Source organism: Acanthaster planci, linkage group LG02 (assembly GCF_054643075.1).
Source record: "Acanthaster planci isolate LZ-2023a linkage group LG02, COTS_SCS, whole genome shotgun sequence".
NCBI lineage: Eukaryota > Metazoa > Echinodermata > Asteroidea > Valvatida > Acanthasteridae > Acanthaster > Acanthaster planci.
Window position 1 is genome coordinate 25,414,615 of NC_141778.1, and position 22,003 is coordinate 25,436,617.

Genomic DNA, 22,003 nt, shown 5'->3' on the forward strand with positions numbered 1-22,003 from the left:
TGTGAAGATAGCTAAACCTACATCAAAAGGTACCTTAGCTTGCAGCCACAACAATCAATGCAGTTCAGTCATCCATAAAAAAAATAAGTGAAATGTCTTTGTGTAACCATAATCAAACCACAGTGAGAACTCAAGTACATGCACATTTCTTGTGATGATCACTCAAACAATACGCTATCAAGCAGAGTCTGGCAAGGAATAATTTGCACCAAGTCAAACAATGCAAAAATGACATTTATAAATAAATACAACATAGCAACATCAACATGACAGAGTTTGTGGGATTTACATTTTATATTTCTCTCATATATTCAATATATCAACTAAAACGTTATTACAATGCAAATACCACTATAAACACATCTTTCACAGAAAAAGAAGCAAAACAAACGTGTTTCATCTGAAATCAATTTCATAAAATGTAATCATTAAATAGCACACAGAGCATTCTAAAATTTCAAAGATCACTTTTTGTCCAATAGATACATATTTCATTGGCAATAAAACTAAAACATTTTAAACATCCAAATGGAAACAATACATTTTAATTTAAAAATTAAAACTCTTTCCAATTTAAAGGTTTACGCCTATCATCCAGCAAACTTGAGCAAACCAACAAGGCTGACTTGTCCATTTGCTATCCAAGGTATGCAAAGCCAGAGAAGAATCAATGCTAGTTGCATTCATGTATTTGTTAAAGAGGTAACACTTCCTTCCTGGTGCATCCGTATTTTTGACAGTGCGTTCTAAATTCTCTCTTACATTCAATCTTTCGGTTCGCAGAATTGATTCCTTCTAAGCATCCTTCGTGAGAATGTGGCAAAAATATTAAGTGCAAAGCAGGAGCTCCTGAAAACAAAGCCTTACTGATTATCAAGTCTGCTGGACGCTTTTTTCATGTGCACTTTCTGTTTTGCACTAAAACAAACGGGTGTGCAGTGTCCGTCACAGCACAATATCAACAACTAAAAGCAATCAACAAAAATTATTTCCTGAATTGGCTCAAGGGAGAAAATATTTCAACAGCACACATCAGTCGAAAGATAACTACACAAATTCATGTTCCATAAAATCACCAACACGGATAAAATCAACATTCGTTCTATATGTCATATTTACACAGATATTACAATAATTTAATACTTTGGAAAAGTGTACATGTAGATCATTACATGTAGATCATAAAATGTACAATTTTTCTTTTCAATGTAAAAAGATAAAATGTGTGAGAAATCCTGTGAGTGAATAGTACAGTATGTACCTTAGTTCTTAGATTGGTAGGTCCACAGAAGTCAGAATCAATGTTATCTTACAGATATTTGTCAGGCAGTATGCAACATGATCAAGGGCTGGGCCAAGAGCTTCAAAGTGCCAAGACGTTACTGGATTTTGTCACAAAGTGCGAAAATCCCAGGCAAAAGAAATGTCTAAAATGTAAACAGGACCAGCAAATGCATGTTAATTAAGATCTGCTGAGCTCTGCTCACAGCATGAGGTGCCTTACCGGCAAACAAAGCCAATTTAACCTCTCTTCTTTCAGACCCCTTTTTATGTGTTTTCTTTTAATTAAGTGCACTCCCTCAGACTTCAGAGGACTTAGCACTCAGCTAAAATTGATCAGATCAATGCACCCTCCAACAAACAAAATTACTTACAAGATAAAAAACGGACAATGGCACGTGTGCATTTAAAAACCACATGCTGTACAGTAGTAAAGCGGTAACGGAGGGGAAAAAAAAGGAACATTTCAAAAATAAGACACATCATAAACACAGGGATTGAAATCATTTGCAAAGAATGATGTTCCAAACGGAATCTGATCTACATTGCATAGACTGCAATACTAAATTATTATTATACACCAAGAACAGTCTTCTAGGATTCTCTTCATTTAAAGAGTAAGCATACTGATGGGGAAGCAGAGTTTGTCTTCTCTCAGAAGAAACTCTGGTTGGTGGGGAAAAACTTGTGCCCAAGTGGGCTGACCATCATTCAGTGTCCAGAGTCAATAGACAGTGTCATTCAGCACGCTCAACTGTTCATGGGCAGTGCTGCAGGTCACAAGCAAAGAAGACACCGAACAAGTTGACTGGGAAATGTGTTTTAGAGATTAAAAAAGAAAAAATCTGTCAGCAATGACAGACACTTTCAGGAAATGCATTTTTTTTGGGGGGGGGTCAACTTTCTGTCAAGCCAACCATTGCACCACTTTCCAGGATATTTCGTCTTCAAAAGATAGAGTTGTTGAAAATTATCATTTGGAGGGCTGTCCAAAGAAAAAAATGGAATTAAATACTCTGCCATAGATAAGAGATGGCGAAGGAAAGCTATGGTGGGAAATATTTGTGTTGGAAATTACAGCTGGGGAGCACAGGAGAGAGGAGGGTGGAGCAAGACGATAATCCCTTGTCAGAAAGGCCACTATGGTCACCTCTTCTGCATTGCAGGCACAATGTGAATCTGTCAAGGTAAAAACAAAGAATCACTCTGGTTATTCTTCACGATCAATACGTCAATCGATGAGGCTTTTATCTTTCGAAAAACTAAGATTCTGACTCAGATAAGCTCAGAGTCAGACAATGGTTTTCCATGCACACCGACATTCCATGCGATGACAGGGAAAGAGACTGTGTTCAAATTGCTTGACTATGCACATTTTCATTGCAGCCTGACATGATGTACCTTGTGCACATTAGGGTGGCAAAGAGGCTGTGTCGGAATCACTCGGCTATGGCTGTGGAACATGGTGGGAGCCGCTGACTAGGGCCTTTCACTGACTCACATGTTATCACAAAACAGCCAGGTAGTTTGGAGACAGCCAATCTTATGCCTACTGCAGGCAGTACGCACAAACTAGGGTCCATTGACGGAGACTCTTGGGAGTGAATGACACCTCCCTATCCAGTGTGTCTGCACAGAGTACACGGTGCTATTCTGCCAAACCAATGACCCTCACAGGTTCAGGGGACTGTACAAACTTAAGCATACTTATTCATAAACAAACTTCAGCCGAGAGACAAATGAATGTGCCAGCCAATTACACCTTTCATAGAGCAGGTCTTCAGAGTCTGGTCAGGCTGGTCTGGAAGAGCACAGCGGAGGAAAACCTCATCTAACCTAGGACCTCGACCTCAAGCCCAAACATGCCTTAACCAATGCATCAGTATCAACTCAAGCCCATGGTAGAGACCCAAACCTAGCCACACTGACTGACTCACATTAGACAGTATGACCCAGTTCCTGAAGTCCTCCAGTGGACACACCCTTATCCCCCACCACTTCACCAATGCTAAATCAAACTCACGACCCAGACCCAAACCTAGCCACACTGACTGACTCACATTAGACAGTATGACCCAGTTCCTGAAGTCCTCCAGTGGACACACCCTTATCCCCCACCACTTCACCAATGCTAAATCAAACTCACAACCCAGACCCAAACCTAGCCACACTGACTGACTCACATTAGACAGTATGACCCAGTTCCGGAGGTCCTCCAGTGGACACACCCTTATCCCCCACCACTTCACCCATGCTAAATCAAACTCACGACCCAGACCCAAACCTAGCCACACTGACTGACTCACATTAGACAGTATGACCCAGTTCCTGAGGTCCTCCAGTGGACACACCCTTATCCCCCCACCACTTCACCAATGCTAAATCAAACTCACGACCCAGACCCAAACCTAGCCACACTGACTGACTCACATTAGACAGTATGACCCAGTTCCTGAAGTCCTCCAGTGGACACACCCTTATCCCCCCACCACTTCACCAATGCTAAATCAAACTCACGACCCAGACCCAAACCTAGCCACACTGACTGACTCACATTGGACAGTATGACCCAGTTCTTCAGGTCTTCCAGTACGCGTAGTCTCATCTCCTCCACTTCGCCAATGTCAGAATCCACTCCTCCAGTGGCTCTGCCGTCCTCAAATTTACCTGAAACAGTGTCACAAGAAACAACAAGATCTTTAATGCTGCCCTGTTCATGCCACTCTTTTAGCCTTCGAAAATCTAATGTTACCAAAAAAGTCAAACTGGAAAAGGAAAAGCAAGACTTGAGCCACACACTGATAAACTCACTTCTGATGGCATTCCAACAGAACAGCTGACAAGTGACCGACAACCATGATGAAGCACCAATAAATCAAATATACACATATATTTTGCCAAAAAATTAATCAAACATCTAGAACACCCTCAAAATAAGACAGGAAAACATTCCTAAACAGCAGTGTACCTGATTTTTAGGTTGAATTCTCTAGCAAGTTGGTTATTTTGGGCAAAAATGACTACTTCTGTCACCCAAAAGTGGAAGATACATGTAAGCTGGGTGAAGGTAAGTAATCAGACTTTTGGTAAAAGAACCCCATTTTCAACAGAGTAATTGGGACAAAGCATTGATGGAGAAGAATCCTGGTTCTTACCAACTTGAATGAATCCATCTTCCGTCCTGTTCATCTTGCCATCTTGGTGGTCCCCAGCCTCCAGAATACCTTCCTTCTTCTCATGCTGATAGCTTGGCAGTACCTCCACAATTGTGTTGTACAACTTGTCACCTGGGTTCTGCTCGTTGCTACTGACAAATTGGAATCTATTGTGCCACAGTAACACAAAGAGCAGAGGTCAAACCAACTGAAATACAGCTCAGCTTGGGTGGGAAAAAAGTTGGAACTCAATAGCTGTATCAATTACCCGCAGCCAATGTAGGTGGGTAAGGATAACATTGTCATCAACTGGCTGAAAAAAAGAAGCCAATTCACTTCCTTTTTCATTTTTTGAAGAGTTTACTGAACTGGAGATATGCAAGATCATTAGCATGACCTTAAACTACAAAGAGTGACATCAGCAATACTACTGCATTGGTAACCTTCAAGACCTTACAACTAAAAGTAAAATTAAAAAAAAAAAAAAAAACGCATGTAAACGTAGGGTATAATGCATTCCAACATTGTTAAGAACTTGATTTGAGACTGACAGATGAGGTTACGCTGAACTTGGCTGTGGAAATGTGGAGATTTTGTCACACAAAAATGAGTGCTTCTGTCAACCAAGACTAAATCAAGCATCTTTGGCTTGGCTTTTCAGAGAACTGTAAGCGTGATTTATTTTGAAAATATGAAAAAAATTCAATGATGTATCACAGTTTTCATGAAATTGTGGGTTCCTTAACCTTAACCACCAAGGCCTTCCTGAAACCTCTGAAATCTGTGACTGCAGGAATTAGCAGTCCTGGATTCTATGCATTTGTACACTAACATCCAACCTAATAGCTACATGTACATGTACATCAGAAAAGAACAAACCATGTCCACGCACACATACATGTACTTTAACTCACTCTCTCACTCTACACGTAATGTACTCACTCTTTTATAGTGATTGGAGGAATGAACTTGAATTTTACGAAGTCACCAGCCGAGGGCGTGGTGCCCCAGAATATGTCCTCCCCTTGGTAGGCTTTGAGTAAGGTGTACTTCATGTAGTGGTTAATGGTTGAAGAAACTTCAGCATTGGGGTTGATGTGGGCAAACTGGCGCTTGAAACCCTTTTTAAAGTCCTTGTCCTGAAAGACATTAGGTTTAAGTTGACAACGGTTCAAATCTGTGGTCTCAGCAAGGTTTATATCCTGTGTCAAGACAGATTCCCACATACATGTAAAACAAACATTGGGATTTTTTGTAGAAAAGAAAAACTCTCAAAGTTTCCAGCATTGTTAAACACTATATTGGCAATATTTGCCATCTACGTGTACATGCTGTGGCCACCGCATGCATTCCAATTCTGGTCTCACCTTCTGCGACTTTTTTCTTTTGGAATATGAGAAAGCCACGTTTTCCAACATTTTGTCTCAGTGTCTGAGTCTAATTCATTACGAGTACCTGACAATACAGTTTACCGCAGACAGGTGAACTATTGTAGGGCACTATGAAACAACGCGAACATCTGAGTACTGCATGTACATGTACATGTCTCAGTATTGCTGTTGCATAAAGCCTCACAGTTTGAAATTAATTGTGCCATATAAATTTGAATTTTTGTGTTGCAGTAATGATGGGCATGCTCATGAGGCTTCCAGGAGTAGCAGCAGTGCATGTGTCTGCGTAATACCACACATAATAAGGAATAAATTGTTTGTTTGACTGCAGGGTACTACATCCATAGTTCATTTTGAAGTTGAAAAGGGCATTCTTTGAGGCAATCACTGTGTTGTGAATTACTCCTATTGTGATACACGGCAACTGCCCCCCCCCAAAAAAAGCCACAGTTGTCATTCTACCCATATGTTGGTTTTTCATGCCCACACTTACATGTAGAAGCGTGGCAGCCACGCAAATGGTGGCCAAAGGTGAACAATATAAATATTAGTATTACACATCGCCTCTTGTTTGCACATTTTGACACCCACTGAACATTGCATTTCTGAAGACAAGTACGTATACGTATAGTTCATGCATCCAAGAATGAGCATCTGTGTTGACAAAACACACCCTGGTGTACGCAACCTGCCTGGCACACAGAGTCTGTTTGTAAAAGGTTTGGGACAGAGTTCCATACACGAGTGTCACTTGACACTCTCTGCACAAACAGATTTTTAAGGACATCTTATCAATCATTGGGGACTGATAAATCACTGCAGGGGAACACTGGTGACGTCAGTGTAGGGAACTCTTTCCTATGTTTTCAGGGAGGATAATATACATGAACAAGTCTCGAGAACAATCATGACCAAGAACCCAGTCCACCATCCAGCAGAATTTTACTGGATGATTAGCCATGAAATTCTGACAAATGTTATGAAAATTTCATTGGTTGAATTCTCAACAAGAAAAGGTCATGCCCAAACGCCACAGTTTATGATTGCAACAATGTGATTTGGAGCACAATCAACTGGACGTTACATGTACATGGGGAGTGTAGCTGCCCCACTATGTATCACTGAAGTGCCACAAAGATCACTGTTATACCATGGTACCGATAACGCAAGAAAGTTGTGAATTAGTATTGATTGAAAACTGATCATGTGATATGCTACAAACATGCACGTACCGGATCGCGAGAATATGAGCATTGTTCGCCATGGTACGGTACATGAGCAAGGCAATTAGTCATGCTGGTACCATGTTCAGTACCATAGGTCCTGTATATGAGATGAACTGTGGGGAACAGTGAAGCACTATGTCTGCTATAACGGCCACGTTTTTATTACCCTAATAATGTTGGCAGATAACAGCAGGTTGGGTTTTGTAAGATTTTTCTCTTGTCCCCTCCCCCCCCAAAAATCAAGAATTTCATTTTTGAGCAAGAAAGCATCGGCATGAAGAAACATAAGGAACATTCTGTGCGCGTGCAAACAAGGTTCCAAATTCTGTACCACCACAGTACGGGCATGACGGGGAAGACTCCACCATTTCAGATTATCACCTAGGACAGAATTAGGTAGCTTTCTGGAAAATTTCTTCGGAAAAGTGAAGCAAAGAAATGCAACGCCCTGGTAATTATTCAATTTAGTTGAATTTGTTCAACTAAACAATTTGTTGGTGAAGGCAATGTTAGTGGGAACAAAATGCATTGTGACCGAGTAAAATGTACTCACCAGGCGTGTTCATTCCCTTGCATTTGTAAAGTCTATTACTGTGGTACCAGTATGACAACACAATTCTTACCTGTTGTGTCAGGGGTTCATGGTGTTTAGTACACCCTTGGGGGCAAATGGCACCTTTGGCTTTGCCTCGGGGGCCATTTATCCCCAAAGGTGTACAAAATACTATGGACCCCTACGTAGAAGGCAATATTTGCATAATGTCTACCTACATATATCTGGGCTAAACCATGAAAGCTCATGTGCCAATCCATGGCCCTCATGACAAGGCTACCCAGAGCTCTAGACAGACAGCACATCAGCTGAGACGCAGGCAGGAAACTCTCACAAAACAAGTCAGCCTATTCTTTACAAGAAATGTCTAGTGGACAAGAAATTTATGGTGCACGATGACTAACCTTCAGCTTCTGAACTTTTCCCTTGAGAGATGAATGCAGTCCTATGTGCTGGAACTGAGAGGGCTTGTAACGGATCCGGTAAGCAGCCTTCTCTCTACTGCAGTGTTTCTGCAAGGTGCAAATGAAGAGAGCATTCAAGTCTGGTTTAACGAGGAGGTGGGTAACACAAACAGTTCGGAGCGCTGTGGTGAAACAATACATGTGATGAGCCTGTGTGGTATTCCATCTGGGGATGACCGTATCCCCATTCTGCAACTCTTTTTCCAAAATAAAATCAAAAAATAAAACGGAAACTTTTATTCTCACAAAAGCTGTAACATACACCTCAGAATAACGTATGAATTCAAATTTTGGGAAATTTTGTTTTTACCTGTATAGGCTCTTCAAATTTCTACTAAGCTGGTGCTCGTGGTGTTTTAGACTGTTATAATGAATTACTGTATTTATCTGTATAGGAAACTCCTCCACTTAGAAAACATACTGGCTTGTGGGTATACAATGCATGAATTCAGATTGTTAGTCCTTGTGGTTTACGGCTAGAAGAAAGCAATTCAGATTGGGGAACCAGAAATTTTGGAGGGCTGGTGCACACTGCTTTACTACATGTCGTTGAGTGCCCGGCAGAAGGGCGTAAGCGCACTTACGCCCTTTTGCCGGGAAGCATGATCACAGCAGAAAAAATGTTCCCGGCAAAAGGGGATAAGAAAGACACTCTCTTTATTTGGTAAAAACGGATATAATTTACTACAAAATCAACCTGGGCTGTACAAAAAGCAACCTTTGAATAACTTATTAAAGGACTGGGGCATTTTTTTTTATTTTTTGCCAAGAAATCTTCATATTTCATTAAAATACAATAGTTGCATACTTTCATCCTTTTGCCTAGTAAAGTTCTTTTGCAGTGATCATGCTTCCTGGCAAAAGGGCCCAAGCACTTACGCCCTTCTGCCAGGCACACGACAATGTACTCTCCTATCTTGGAAACCACAGTGCTTTACCACACTTTTACCCTGGAAACCACAGCACTTTACCACACTTCTACCCTGGAAACCACAGTGCTTTACCACACTTCTACCCTGGAAACCACAGTGCTTTACCACACTTTTACCCTGGAAACCACAGTGCTTTACCACACTTCTACCCTGGAAACCACACTGCTTCCGTACAGAGAATTACTGCCCAATGAAGTTTTTCAAGGAAACCCTTTTGTGAATTAACAATAAATCAATTCATAATGCATTAGTGGATGAGCTGAATACATGTAAACCAAGTTATTGCACATACATGTATGCAGAAATCAATTACGTTCCTTTTAAGCTTTGCATCTGGGATGTTAATTTTGTATCAGGTTTTACCCTCACACCAACATATTCTCAAGCCTGAGCATATTCTCAAGACAGAACATGGGTGCTAAGGGAAAAACCTGATATGAAAAAGAAATGTACATGTACAGATTTCAAACAAATTAGGCAAAGTTAAAATCCCAATTGTTTCCTCTCTGATCATACCAACAACTCTCACGTTTCATGAGCTTTCTTTACTGAAGCACACTGTATCCATCGGCAAATGCGCTATACAAATCTGTTAATCATTTCTAATTATTATCAAAATCAAGGATTTCTATACAACTTGGCTGTGATGAAAGTTTACTGATCTCCATCCATGTGAGCCTGGGGCAGACAAATTACAGACAATATACTTCATACGGCAGACCAGGCATATATCTGAGCAGATTTTGCTAATGATATGATTAGACACTTCAATAAACTACTGTCTGTTGATTCGATCATGCAGTTTAGCAAATGCAACCTACTGGCATGGAACGAGCAAAGCAACAACCAACATGCTGACATGGGTTCAGCTTACATGTACAGTATTTCAAAAGTGCAATTCAACATGTTAGGGTAATTGTATACATATGGGGTCCATTTTTGTGTATGTCCCTGTCACATCTGACAAATGATTCGTAAGTTCAGAACAAATTCTCTAATTTTCGAGCGGGCTGACTTAATGCAAATTACTTGCCAAACAACTAGAAATAGCTTGAAATCAATTTCAGTGGCATGTTCAGGCCAAATTACAAAGTTCAGATGTCACAAAAATGTCACACTTTTGGACCCCAAGTTTATAGCATGACTCATGACCGTGTACGCTGCACATTGCATTGTATGCGGTTCCTAAGTGTGATGTCACTTAAGTTTAAACCAAAAAGTTGGTGCCATGTGACTGAAACGCACATGATGTTGTAAACACTTGGCACAAGGGTCTAATACAGTACAGCTGCACGGTGATGAGCATTTCAGCATTTACCACAGCTTTATTGCACTGCCGTGTTGGGGGAGTAGATGTGAACCCAGCAGAGTTACGGTCAGCAAAATTCAAAGGAAAGTATGTCGTATACTCACAGAGTCCTTCTCTGGGTTGCACACTTTGACGTAGAGGATGTGGTCCAGTAGCCAATCGATGGGCTTGTCCTGGTGGAACATCAGGAAGAACTCAACAACCATATTCAGGTCACGGGTCTTGAACATCTTACCTGCAACAGAAAATCAATTCACATGAAAAGCTCCCGCAAATTATCAAAAAAATTATCTTAAAAGTTTTGAAAAGTTGGGAATACTTGTAAAAGCTGCAGGAGGGAGTGTTCAACGGCAGGTTAAGTGCACGGTGTGTTGTCTCAAAAATACTCCTTAAGTACAGAGTGCAATGGTGTATGAAAACTTCTGTACACAGCAGCACTCACAAGCTAACACGGTTACAAAGTTTCATCCATACAACTGCATAAAAATCGGATTAAGAACTCTTGAATTACATGTTGCTAAAAAGACAATTCAAACTGTTCACTGCTACTGAAGGCACAATAATGCTCCATTATTTGGCCACTGTGCTCAACATACACTGACAAAACCCTCTCTTCAAAATAATCTAACTTTATCGCCTGACGCTCTGATCTTCATGTGATGAAGTCGTTAGGATGGTTATTTTGTTTTGCGGAAGAAGATGATTTCTCCTAAGGCCATCTGGAATATCAGCCAGTTAATCCCGGCTAGCTCTGAGGTCGAGGGGCAAATCCCGCCGCAGCAAACCACAAATTTTCTTTTTCACAGTCTGCCTGAAGTGATGGGCACAATACAAGGTATCCATCAGCGGACAACCCTTTGTTTACAACTTTCATTACTCCCATAACACGGCAGTAATGGCTCGTATGAACTCAACACTGCATCTGCGTTCAACAAACCCCACAGCCCAACATCTACATGTAAGTACTTGCACCCTTCAACTGTCAGCGGGCCTGATTTATGCCTCAGCTTGTCGAGATCCAACAAGCCACGCAGCTATGATTTTCTTCAAGGCCAAATTAGTTCCAGCCGATTTGATGCAAAGAGATGTCATTAACGAGGTGTTGGTTGGCAATCCATCAACAGGAAATACACGTACATTGAGTACTGGCATTAGCTGCTCCCTATGGTGCTCCATCATCCAATTCTGAACACTGCATATACACCAGCATTTATTTTAAAACAGTTCTGCCAATTTCATTAACAATATAAAGGTGTGAAGCCAAAAAGACAACGCATTCCCACACAAGTCAGAGTATACATGTCCTGCTTAATACACGTGCTGCATGAGAAAGTCATTTCTCAACTTTTGGGTGCATGAAACTTACACAGATATTGCAGACCTGAAAACCTCTACGTTCACAAAACTGCATTCTGAAACTTCAGAAGTTGGATTTTTCAAAAAAATTTTAAAAAAACCCCCAGTTTTCAAAAAATAAGTAGTTTACCCCATAATCGGATTGACCAACTCCAGATTGGATCAACTTCTTCATGCATCAAAATAATCAAGCGAGAAATCCGAAAGCAGAGGGGGGGGATTTAGCTAGAGAGATACTGGTGACTTTGCCCCTTACCAATAAAGCCCAGAGCAGAGAATTCAAGCAGTAGCCAGTTCTTGTTCTGTTGCTGCATGGCAAATGTCTTCATCGTTGTAAAGTAACCAGGCTGTGCTACCAAATCATCCTCAAGCTGCCAGCGGGTGGGAGGGGGAAGAGACCAAAGGAAAGACCACAGAAAGAAATATTAATAATAATAATAATAATAAAGCATTTATAAGGCGCACTATATCTGCAAAGCATTCAGAGGCGCCGGGTTTCAGGTTCATTTCAGGTTCCTTTCTAGTTTTGATTTTGAGTTCAAAAGCACGCCAGCTGGATAGGCAAAAATGCAATTACCAGAATTGTATATTTAAGTTGCAGTGGTTTTTTTTAAAATTTGCTGTGAGTAAACAGATGATGCAGAAAAAGACATCTGTTTGCAAGCATGCATACACGTTAAATAGAATTGTACAAAGCTAAACTCTGTGGGGTATAGAAACGTGGCAACATACAATGCATAAATAGAGCAAGGGAGAAGTAGAAAACATGTATGCCTTTATACATGTATGAACGCAATACACAATGAACAGGAGGCAGACTGTTCATGTCAAACAAGGGAAACAGCCATGTCGATTCTGCATATTGTGAAAATTGCACTGAATGAACAAGTGAAAATGCCCCTCAGTCAATCTTCTGTCACACCTTGATGCTGTGTCATACTTTACTAAAACCACTTATCTTTGTACCTCTCATCCCATACGTATTCTCACAGAGTGCGCCCACTACTTGCCCGTCGTGGGCCACACAGCACATCTTCAGTGTACTACGACAGAATTAGTGACTTCCTCCACTGAGGTTCAAAGACCAACCGATAACAGATATGCAACATTCCAATCATGAGCCTCCTACAAAGTGTGCGCACCACTGACCGCTTGAATGACAAGACAGCTTCTGGAGATATTTACTCGTCATTTCCACTGCATACACATATGTGGAATTCATCAGGTCTTCAAATTGACACAAGTCTGAGGATGTTTGACTTGTGTTGCAAGTCATCAGACCAGAACTCCTAGAAAAAGCCTACATGTAACGTAACAAATGGTCTAACATTGGATTTTCCATTGGTCCAATCACAAGAGGGCAAAACAACCAGTGTGCCCCAAAGTCTGCTTTACAGCAGACCTTGTTACGTACATGTACATCAAGTAAATGCATGTATGTGCGTGTACGTACTTCATTTATGAGGATAATACGCATATAATTTATCCATACCACAGCATGCACAGACCACCAAGTCAGGTGCTGGTTGGTGACACATGACAAGAATCACCAATAATTTGTCTGCAGTGTAAAGTTAGGTGAGAAAAGCATGGGGCGCTGCAGAATGACGGGCGCACTTGCCCCCACTGGAAGTGGCATACGGATAATTTAAAGGTGATTTTGGAGACAAAGCACTGTGCACATTTTGCCTATTTTCAAACATTCTGAGCACACCAATCATACACGTGCCTGGTCAAACCTCTCTGAAAATGCTACATGTAACTTATCTCAGCTGACCAAATACTTGAACCTACATATTTAATGAGTGGCTTTGGGCACATCAACTGAAAAAAAGCCACCAGGACTAAAGTGTTCTTTCTAAAAAAACTGCCCCTACTTTGCCACTCCTTACCTGAACGTAATATTTTCCTCTTGACTGGGCATACATCATGAGATATGAAAAGTCTAAATTCTGCTTTGTTCTCCATCTAGGTACAAAACAAATAAAAGAGGATAAAAACTGCACAATTGTGTTGAAAGCGGCAATACTGGAAATGGCAATCAACAAGAATAAGGTCAGGTTACTTTAATATTTTTTCTTGAGGTCTACTTGAAGTCATCAGCTCAATGAATTTTTTTTAATACGGAACATAAAATGACAAACGAAATACCACATGAGAATGTGCACAGAACAAGAAAGAGAGAAAAAAAATCATCCCCCTCAAAATATCAGGGATTGGCTGTGTTGAAAGCAACAGACAGACAGAAATGAAACAGTTTTTTTTGTCTCAGATCAGATAAAAGTAGATAGGACAAGTTAGTTTTTGTTTGTACTTCAACTTTTTTAGAAGACCACCCATATGTTTTGTACACAGTTGTCAGTCAGGGACCCTCTGTCAATCGGGGACCTTATTGTCCTCTATTGTTAAGGGTCCCCAGAAACAAACACATACACACTGACAAAGCCTAGTAAGAGTCAACGTATTTCCATTTTCTAGTGACTGCACAGTATGGCATTAGCTGTTTGAAGAGGCTGCCCCCAGAGCCACTGGCTCTACATGTACACTGTACATTAGGAGGGCTACAGCAAAGCTTTCTCCAACTTTGCAGACAGAGCTGAAGAGTCGGTTCACCTTGAAAGGGGATTGCAAGCAAAATAATGTGCTAGTCCACACTGCAAGTCTATGCACTCAACTGTTGAAAGTTGATGGTTAATCTTAAGAACCAACAATTCCTGCTAGACATACATGTATGTACACAGATCTCTTTTGTGTACATGTGCATTGCCAGGCAGGTCCTGGCACTTTTAGAACTAAGTTAGGTTAGTGAGATCTTATCCAGGAGGGCTGAGGCCTTGTCTTTACACCCCCATGGAAAACTACTTGTGCTGATACCGAGAGCTAAAGCATGTAACCTGTTAACACATAGCAATAGAAAGTCTGGCTTTATGAGGACAGAGCACACCCAAGTTTCTGCTCTGCATTTGTAATGTCTACCATCTTTAAGAAAATGAAATTCTTTTTTGTTCGCAAATTTGAACCCCCAAAGGGATGGAAGGACTAATAACATCTTCTTCCTCTACATTTCTCCAATATCATCACAACATTCTTTGTGCTTATTTTGTAGCAACACATTTTTTTAAATGGCAGCAAACTTTCGTGACATTTGTGTGATCTTTTCTTTTTTAAAAAAATGTCAACTTCCTCCACTGACCACAAAAAGTGACAATGTGGGAGCTGACATGTGACATGTGTGAATTACAAATGTTCATAAAAACTTGAACTGATTATGGATGTCTACATAATAAGCATGCCAAGTTTCATAGAAAGGTTTCATACGACAGCAGATATCGGGTATGGGGGGAAGAATCAGAAGTGGAGAAAAACATATTTTTAAGTTATATTACAAATGTTTCAAAAAGGAATTATGTATATAAATACATATTTTAAAACCACATGTAAGAATTCCAGGAAGGAAACATCTAACAGGACATTTTTTGATGAGTTTTAAACAGCATGACATTTCCTGAAAGTATGCTGTCCTAAATGTATTTCCCCAAGCTCTCCTAAACTTGCCAAACTGCAAGTCAGTAAATAAAAAAGCCATTTATTGTTACTTCCTCTGAAAGTCAAATCAGATTGTGACTGTCTGACCTGTTGGGGATACCACAAAAAATGCACTCCTTATCGTCTGAACAATCTGACAGAGCCTCATCAAACCACACCTCTCTCCTCATACTCAGAACTTTCCCGATTAAAAGGAAAGATTCCAACTGTTTTCAGTGCTTTTGTGCCCAAGAGGATGGAGCGCTCGAGTTGGTAACCATTTCATGCATGTTTATTAAGTGGGCCCTAGCAACAGATCTTAAAACAAGGACAGTCAATTCAATGTTTTAAAACTTCAAGACGCCGACGTGAAGACTGATACAAACAAACAAGGTTATTAAGGAGTAGGTGAAGATGACCATCCAGCCATGCTTCAGAGTGACAAGATACATGGGCATCCAGGTCACCAAGAGGAAGCACTGATGCATGCCATACATGCCAGCAGGCAATCCCTAAACTACGCTCACATCTCCACCCAGTGTCCCACACTTACTTCACCCTTTCCTGGGTATCCCCGAAGGTTTCTCGGAGCGTGTTCAGGTCAGGGTAGTAACCTGATTGGGGGGAGATGACCTCTAGAAGTCCCGAATCCAGCTCCGGTTGGAAACTGTATAACAGAGAAACATCGGACAGTAAGTAGATGCTTTGGCACATCAACAGAAACAGTGCAAAGCAAGCACTGGAAACCATGGTCAACCTCAATGAAATTTGCACTGCGTAAGTACATGTATATCCTGTGTGTACATGTACATCCTGTAGATTCTAGGAAGGTCATACTAAAATACACGTAAAGTACTAATGTGTAAAAGTCTCCTGTTCCCATTTACCACTGTACCATCATAAAGCAAAGCAAATGAGTGGCTTCTCAAGACTTAATGGATCATCCCAACTAGGCCACATACCGGTATATGTACTGAGTAAACATGAAATCCAAGCCAAGTTTGTCTTGTAGGGGTATACATACATGAACATGTATTTTCCAACAATCTTTTTCACGCAAATGCCAATACAACTTAACTAATACCATAGTTGGCTTTCTAAGGCACATGTAAGATACTGTACTTGGCAAATCTTTTAAATATGTGTACCCCTGTACATGTACTGGTGCTTTCCAAATAAAGGGGGACACTGAGTGGACCATGTCATCCTCATATGTACCAGTACTGAAATATGTACATGTACTGTTACCGTTATGTGCATAGGTTTTTTTAGCAGGCTAATCAATTGCCAAACATCTCTCACAAGATCTTCAAACAATATGACAAGAAGATTTTTAAATCCTGTCAGTGATTTCAAGTGAAGTGCCAAATTAAGTGGTTTGCATGCACGCATGCATGATCACAGGGACACGGTTGCAGGTCTGGAAACCAGAGTGGCAGGATCTACCGTATTACGGAACTTTGGTTCATTACAAAGCAATGAAACGGGACAGGACATCTTCATGTACATGTAAGGGATGCCAGTGAGTCTGCATGAAATCAACCAATACTGCGCTACATGTACATGTTATTCTGCTATCATAATTGAGGGCTGGGGTACTTCAAATCAGTTCTGGAGAGCTCTTTGATAACTGCATGATAGCAGTACCTGTCCAACCCTTTTGTGAATAGGCATAAAACTAAGTTGTCAGAAAAGCAAGATGAATTTCCAATCTGGAAAAGACTAGTTCACAGAACTTTCAATTTGTAATGGTGCAAACGGTAAGTGAAAGATAAATGTTGGAAATGACATCACAGAGGAAACACATGTAAATGCACAAGGTTCGTGCCAAGTATTTTCATGGGAAAACACGGTATGCTGAGGAGTGATTGGTGAAAACTGTGACTGAAATGCAACCAGAAAGAAAGGTCAGAAGACAAAAGATGATTTCCTTTCAAAACTTTAATCTGTGTCTCTTTTGTTCCTCTTCTAGAATACGAGCAATTCACAATAGCATGTCTCTAAGAGTTTGTAAAGCATTGGCCAATCACAATGCGCAACATCTGTCGACCCTTTCCAAACAAGCGAATTGGGTCGACAGATTTCGCCCACTGTGACTGGCCAACGAGTTGCAAACTCGCGGAGGCGCGCTACGGTGAAACGCGCGTATTCAACTAAAGCTTTCAATTTCCAAGAGTTACATGCATGTCCCTGACAACAAATAAAAAAACATGCCAAAGTGATGGTTGTGTCGGCTTCAGGTACAGGTCCGTGTACTTGACATAAAACATAAAAGCGTGTCGTGTTAGAATGTTTACATTACATATGTCTTACTTACTTGCTTTTTATCATAGAGGCTTCTTTTTGAACGTATTCAAGATCCACCTGATGGAAAAAAAGGATTGAAAGAGCAAGCGTTAGCAGTCACAGTAGTAATTCCTCTATCTGCAAGACAGCTTGGGGAATGCGAAAGAAAAACCAATCACAGGTTATAAACTATAATGTATGTGGCTGGAAAGATTGGAAAACAAGGTGCTCACATGTGAACTTTAAACTCAATGTACAGAATCATGACTGCCATAAACTCCCTGCTTAAAGGAAAAGAGTAACTATTCAGTGCACTTCAGCAATGACCCGACCCCTAATGTGCCGTGCATGCACAAAGGATTACATGTAAGTGATGACAGCTTTTGCCTTGTAAAGAACCTAGAGGTTCAAAGCAATGCAATCGTATAATAAAACCTTGAATATGAACCTTGCCGCTTCAATTGATCTCATTTTCCATTTTTGTTTTGCTGTTTGAAAATCACTAGTTTTTATGCTAATGTGAATTTCTTTACTCATGAACAAAACTACATGTACATGTATGATGTCATTCCCGGGTGAAACCCACAATATTGCATAGATTTGTGGAAAAAAATCCAAAAAACAAAAAAATGCTGAAATTTCTGACATTTTATATTCATTTTCTTTTTCTTTGGCGATTATTGTAGTGTAAGTACATGTATCAGTACACATACACAAGTACACAACAATAAGCCAATGAGCAACCTTTTACCAGAAATATTTTCATTGACCAAATTTTTGGTTTCACAATTCAAAGAAAACAAATTTGTGCATTGAACAGTGTTTTCCCCGAATGACATCGCAGTAACAGTGCCTTCGGTTGTCTGGCACAGCATTGGCAATTTTGAAATGGTGGAAAAAGTGTGATGTTCCAGAAGGATGTCAAACTGATTTCAGGCATCAAAGTTGCACAAAAATTCACTTATTCAGACGACCTGGTCTCATGGCCCCTTCCCATTGGGCCGAGTACCGGTACCTCTAAACTCATGTACACTGAGCAGTAGTGACGAGTATGATGCTATCAACACACCTCTGCAATGAGGACAACGATTAAGCAATCCAGCTTTTCCTCCGGAGACAAGCCGGCAACCAGCGAAGACAGCGTCTCCATTAAATAGTTCTCCACATCTCGCTTGATGGTTGGCACACCGATCACTATGGAAACTGCACAGGGGAGAATAAAAGAGCACTCCATTTTAAATAATTATGCATAATCATGAATTATCACAGACCCTTGCACTGTTGCATGGACCAATGCTTTTAAGCATTTGCATGTCAGTCAAAGATTTCTTAAGCAGAAAAGGGTTTAATGATCATGGCCCATCGACACACTGAATCAAATGATTTAAAATGTGTAACAAATAATTGGAGTTAAGGTTAGATGACAGGAAGACAATTTATGACGAGAGAATGAAAAAGTACCGTAAATTGGGAATACTATTAATGACCTACAGTACATGTTAGTTCATCCAGCTCACAAATTTTGTCTTCAGGAAGGAAAAGAAACTTGTATACAAACTGATCATTATAGAAGTAGTTTAATGCCATCAGGTGTGTTGCTTTTGAATAACATCAACTCAAATTTTAGGACAGTTTCTTATTTTATTCACTGTAATTGTACATGTACTTCAACTTGTAACTACATTGATCAGTCAAGGTCATAGATGAGATCCATATATTGTAGTACAAAGCCTGACTACTTCAGAAGTACAGTGTACGTAACTTGATGCCATCAGCTATCCAGGTGTTTAAAGGTTTTATGGTCATTCTAAATTGAACTGAAGGTTTCATTTCAGTCCCTGTATCCTGCATATGCATGTGCACAAATCACTGTCTATTGTTATTAAATGAGACTCTTTAATCATAGTGTACTAATACTGTTCACTGTTAGTCATTTTGCAAATCCAGTACGATTTCCTGTGATTATTTTGAATTATTAGTAAATAAAGTCATTCAAATGTTCTTCTAAAGCAATCATCAAACAACACCAAACAATAACGACTAAGCAAAAACGAGAGAAAAAATTTTGTTTTCACTTGGAAATGAACACAATATTTTAGGTCTGGGCAGAGTTCATGGTTTCCAATAATCCAACTTCTGTAGCTTTCACAGAAATCCAACATGCTTGGGAAAGCAGTACACAGGGGTTGACAAATCCAGAGTGGTTGGGGACAGTCCCGGGGAATAACCAAGAGATTGCTTTCTGATGCCCTGATAGGAAATACTGTACTTCGTACATGTACGTTAAGGTAGGGCATATACATATCACAAATGTGGCTAACAAGGCAGGGTACACTGAAATACAATGCTTCCCGGATAAGAAGCAAACACATCTCTTTGCAACAAAATCATAAAGTAAATACTGTTTTCTGTCTCCTTCTACTGGGGGTCTGTTGGACTTCCATAACTGTATCGGGTGTTAAACCACAAGCTGCCTACAGTACAATGCTTTGTTCACTGGAACTCAAAACCGATGACCAGCTACCGGTCCTAGTACTACAAATAATTATGATGTGATGAAACATGTACATGTAGAGTACATGTACATGTATGTGTACATGTAGAGTACATGTACATGTACATGTATGTGTACATGTAGAGTACATGTACGAGTGAGAGTATTTGGGTGGATATTGGCCTTCACCCAACCAATCATACTAATGACACATGTGCATGAGTCATCTCATGAGTCGATATCAACTTATTTCAGTTGAATATAATTTGATGACAGCAATATTTTTAATTGAAGAGGCGGTCCACACAAACATGATACACGATGAAAGGTGTTCTCTGAGTGACGAACGCCGTTGTTTTTCTCAGAGCAAACTTCCCCTAGGGACAGATCAACAGCTTGCCTGTTTTCCAGTATGCCTAGTAACTAGAGGCAAATGCTACAATACAGTTCTTTTACCCTCAGTGCGCTCGCAAAGGTCTAGCTTGAAATGTATCTGGTATAACAGCCAGGATGGCATGGCTACGGTATGACTGACAACTCATGTATCTTCCCATGCAATCAATAGCCAGTGGTGAACGGAACAGGTGGTGAACTTACATGAAGATTCACAGGGTAAAGCCTTTAATGCAGCTTAAAGCTTGATACAACATTGGCAGAATCACATGAATAAACACTGGTTGGGGTACATGTACATGTATATGCAGGGAGATACATGTACACATGTACACTATCAACCAGGTACGCTTAAAAGGATTTGCCGTGCCAACACTATTTAAAAGCAGCTCAGAATTAGGGGTTAAAATTAAGTGCAAAAGTTGCCTCCGCGGACAGACTGTTTCCACCGCTGAAGTTCTGTGACGTTATCACGGTTGAACTTCTGAAAGGTGTCTGAATCATGACTCGTTTCTCTCCTTGCTTATTTGTGTTGTGACAGTTTGTGCTCAACTGAATGGGCATGGGAAGAGCTGGCTTGAATACTGATTCAGAAAGTTTCCTGTAACATTATAACAGTGCTGAGCATGCATGTACCTAAAGCACGGCATGTACTTTTTTGTTTGTAACACATGGTTTGTGAAAACAACAGTGTCAAATTTTAGCATGGTTTTAGATGTTTCAGGCTCCAGGTAAATGATTCCTGTGTGGCAGCACGTGTAGGCGGGATTATGGTGTTCTTAGGCGTGATGCTTTACAATGAGTGACTCTCTTTGTCAAAGAGCAAAACTTTACATCTGTGAAATATCAAAAACCAGTAATGCATGAACATGATGACAGAAACAGACACAGACAGTGAGACACAAAATGTGCGGACATTATCACCTTTATCTGCCACATACATGACATACCACGATCCTACAAACTATCCCGACTGAGTTCAAAATACTTTCACAAACATAATTCCCTATTGGCATTCACTATTAAAATACCACAACCGGTATAACAGCATTATTACCAGGATTGTCTGCTTGTTCATTCTTCGGCAGACTTGACTGAGCACTTTTGCTCTTGTTCAAACAAATGCAGTGCATTTTCATGACACGTCTTCCATATGATGTCCACCTACATGTATTATTTTACGAACTGGGATAAACCACAACCAAGATGTTTTTTGACTTTCATGCAAAGTTCAATGGAGACTTGTTCGTGTACCACACTTACCAAGTCATTTCACAACAACAGAATACATGTATGTACCGTAGGTATCATTGTGTACGGTGAACTTCCTGGAGTGAAAAATGGAACCTACAGGTATATATAAATTAGACCTGTGGATTGGCAATACTGTCAAAGACATGTATACCTACAGGCCGCCTACACATATATAGTACACATATAAGTCATGCACAGGATTCATGTACCTGGTACCGGTATACGTGTACATTTATCTATGTGTCCACTGGTGAACATACATGTATCTTTAAACTGCATGTACATCTGGCAAGCTCTTATACATGTTAAATAAAAGTTTATATTCATTGTATACATTTCACAGAGATGTACATGTACTTGTGTGTACATATACAGGGTGTCCCA

The 22,003-nt window shown here is 40.3% G+C and overlaps 1 protein-coding gene across 1 annotated transcript in view; it reads right to left on the reverse strand.

The window, feature by feature from the left end:
* Window positions 1–202: 202 nt before the first annotated feature.
* The window catches only part of LOC110975896 (alpha-1,3-mannosyl-glycoprotein 4-beta-N-acetylglucosaminyltransferase A-like), a 40,776-nt gene continuing 18,975 nt past the window's right edge, over window positions 203–22,003 (reverse strand). Inside the window, exons 4-14 of the mRNA XM_022228767.2 lie at window positions 18,548–18,681; window positions 17,510–17,556; window positions 15,746–15,859; window positions 13,560–13,635; window positions 11,924–12,038; window positions 10,416–10,546; window positions 8,011–8,118; window positions 5,379–5,575; window positions 4,437–4,603; window positions 3,836–3,948; window positions 203–2,460 (exon numbers count right to left, since the gene is read on the reverse strand). Coding sequence (XP_022084459.1) covers window positions 2,428–2,460; window positions 3,836–3,948; window positions 4,437–4,603; window positions 5,379–5,575; window positions 8,011–8,118; window positions 10,416–10,546; window positions 11,924–12,038; window positions 13,560–13,635; window positions 15,746–15,859; window positions 17,510–17,556; window positions 18,548–18,681 — 1,235 coding nt within the window. The 3' untranslated portion in view covers window positions 203–2,427. The remainder of the gene's footprint in view (window positions 2,461–3,835; window positions 3,949–4,436; window positions 4,604–5,378; window positions 5,576–8,010; window positions 8,119–10,415; window positions 10,547–11,923; window positions 12,039–13,559; window positions 13,636–15,745; window positions 15,860–17,509; window positions 17,557–18,547; window positions 18,682–22,003) is intronic.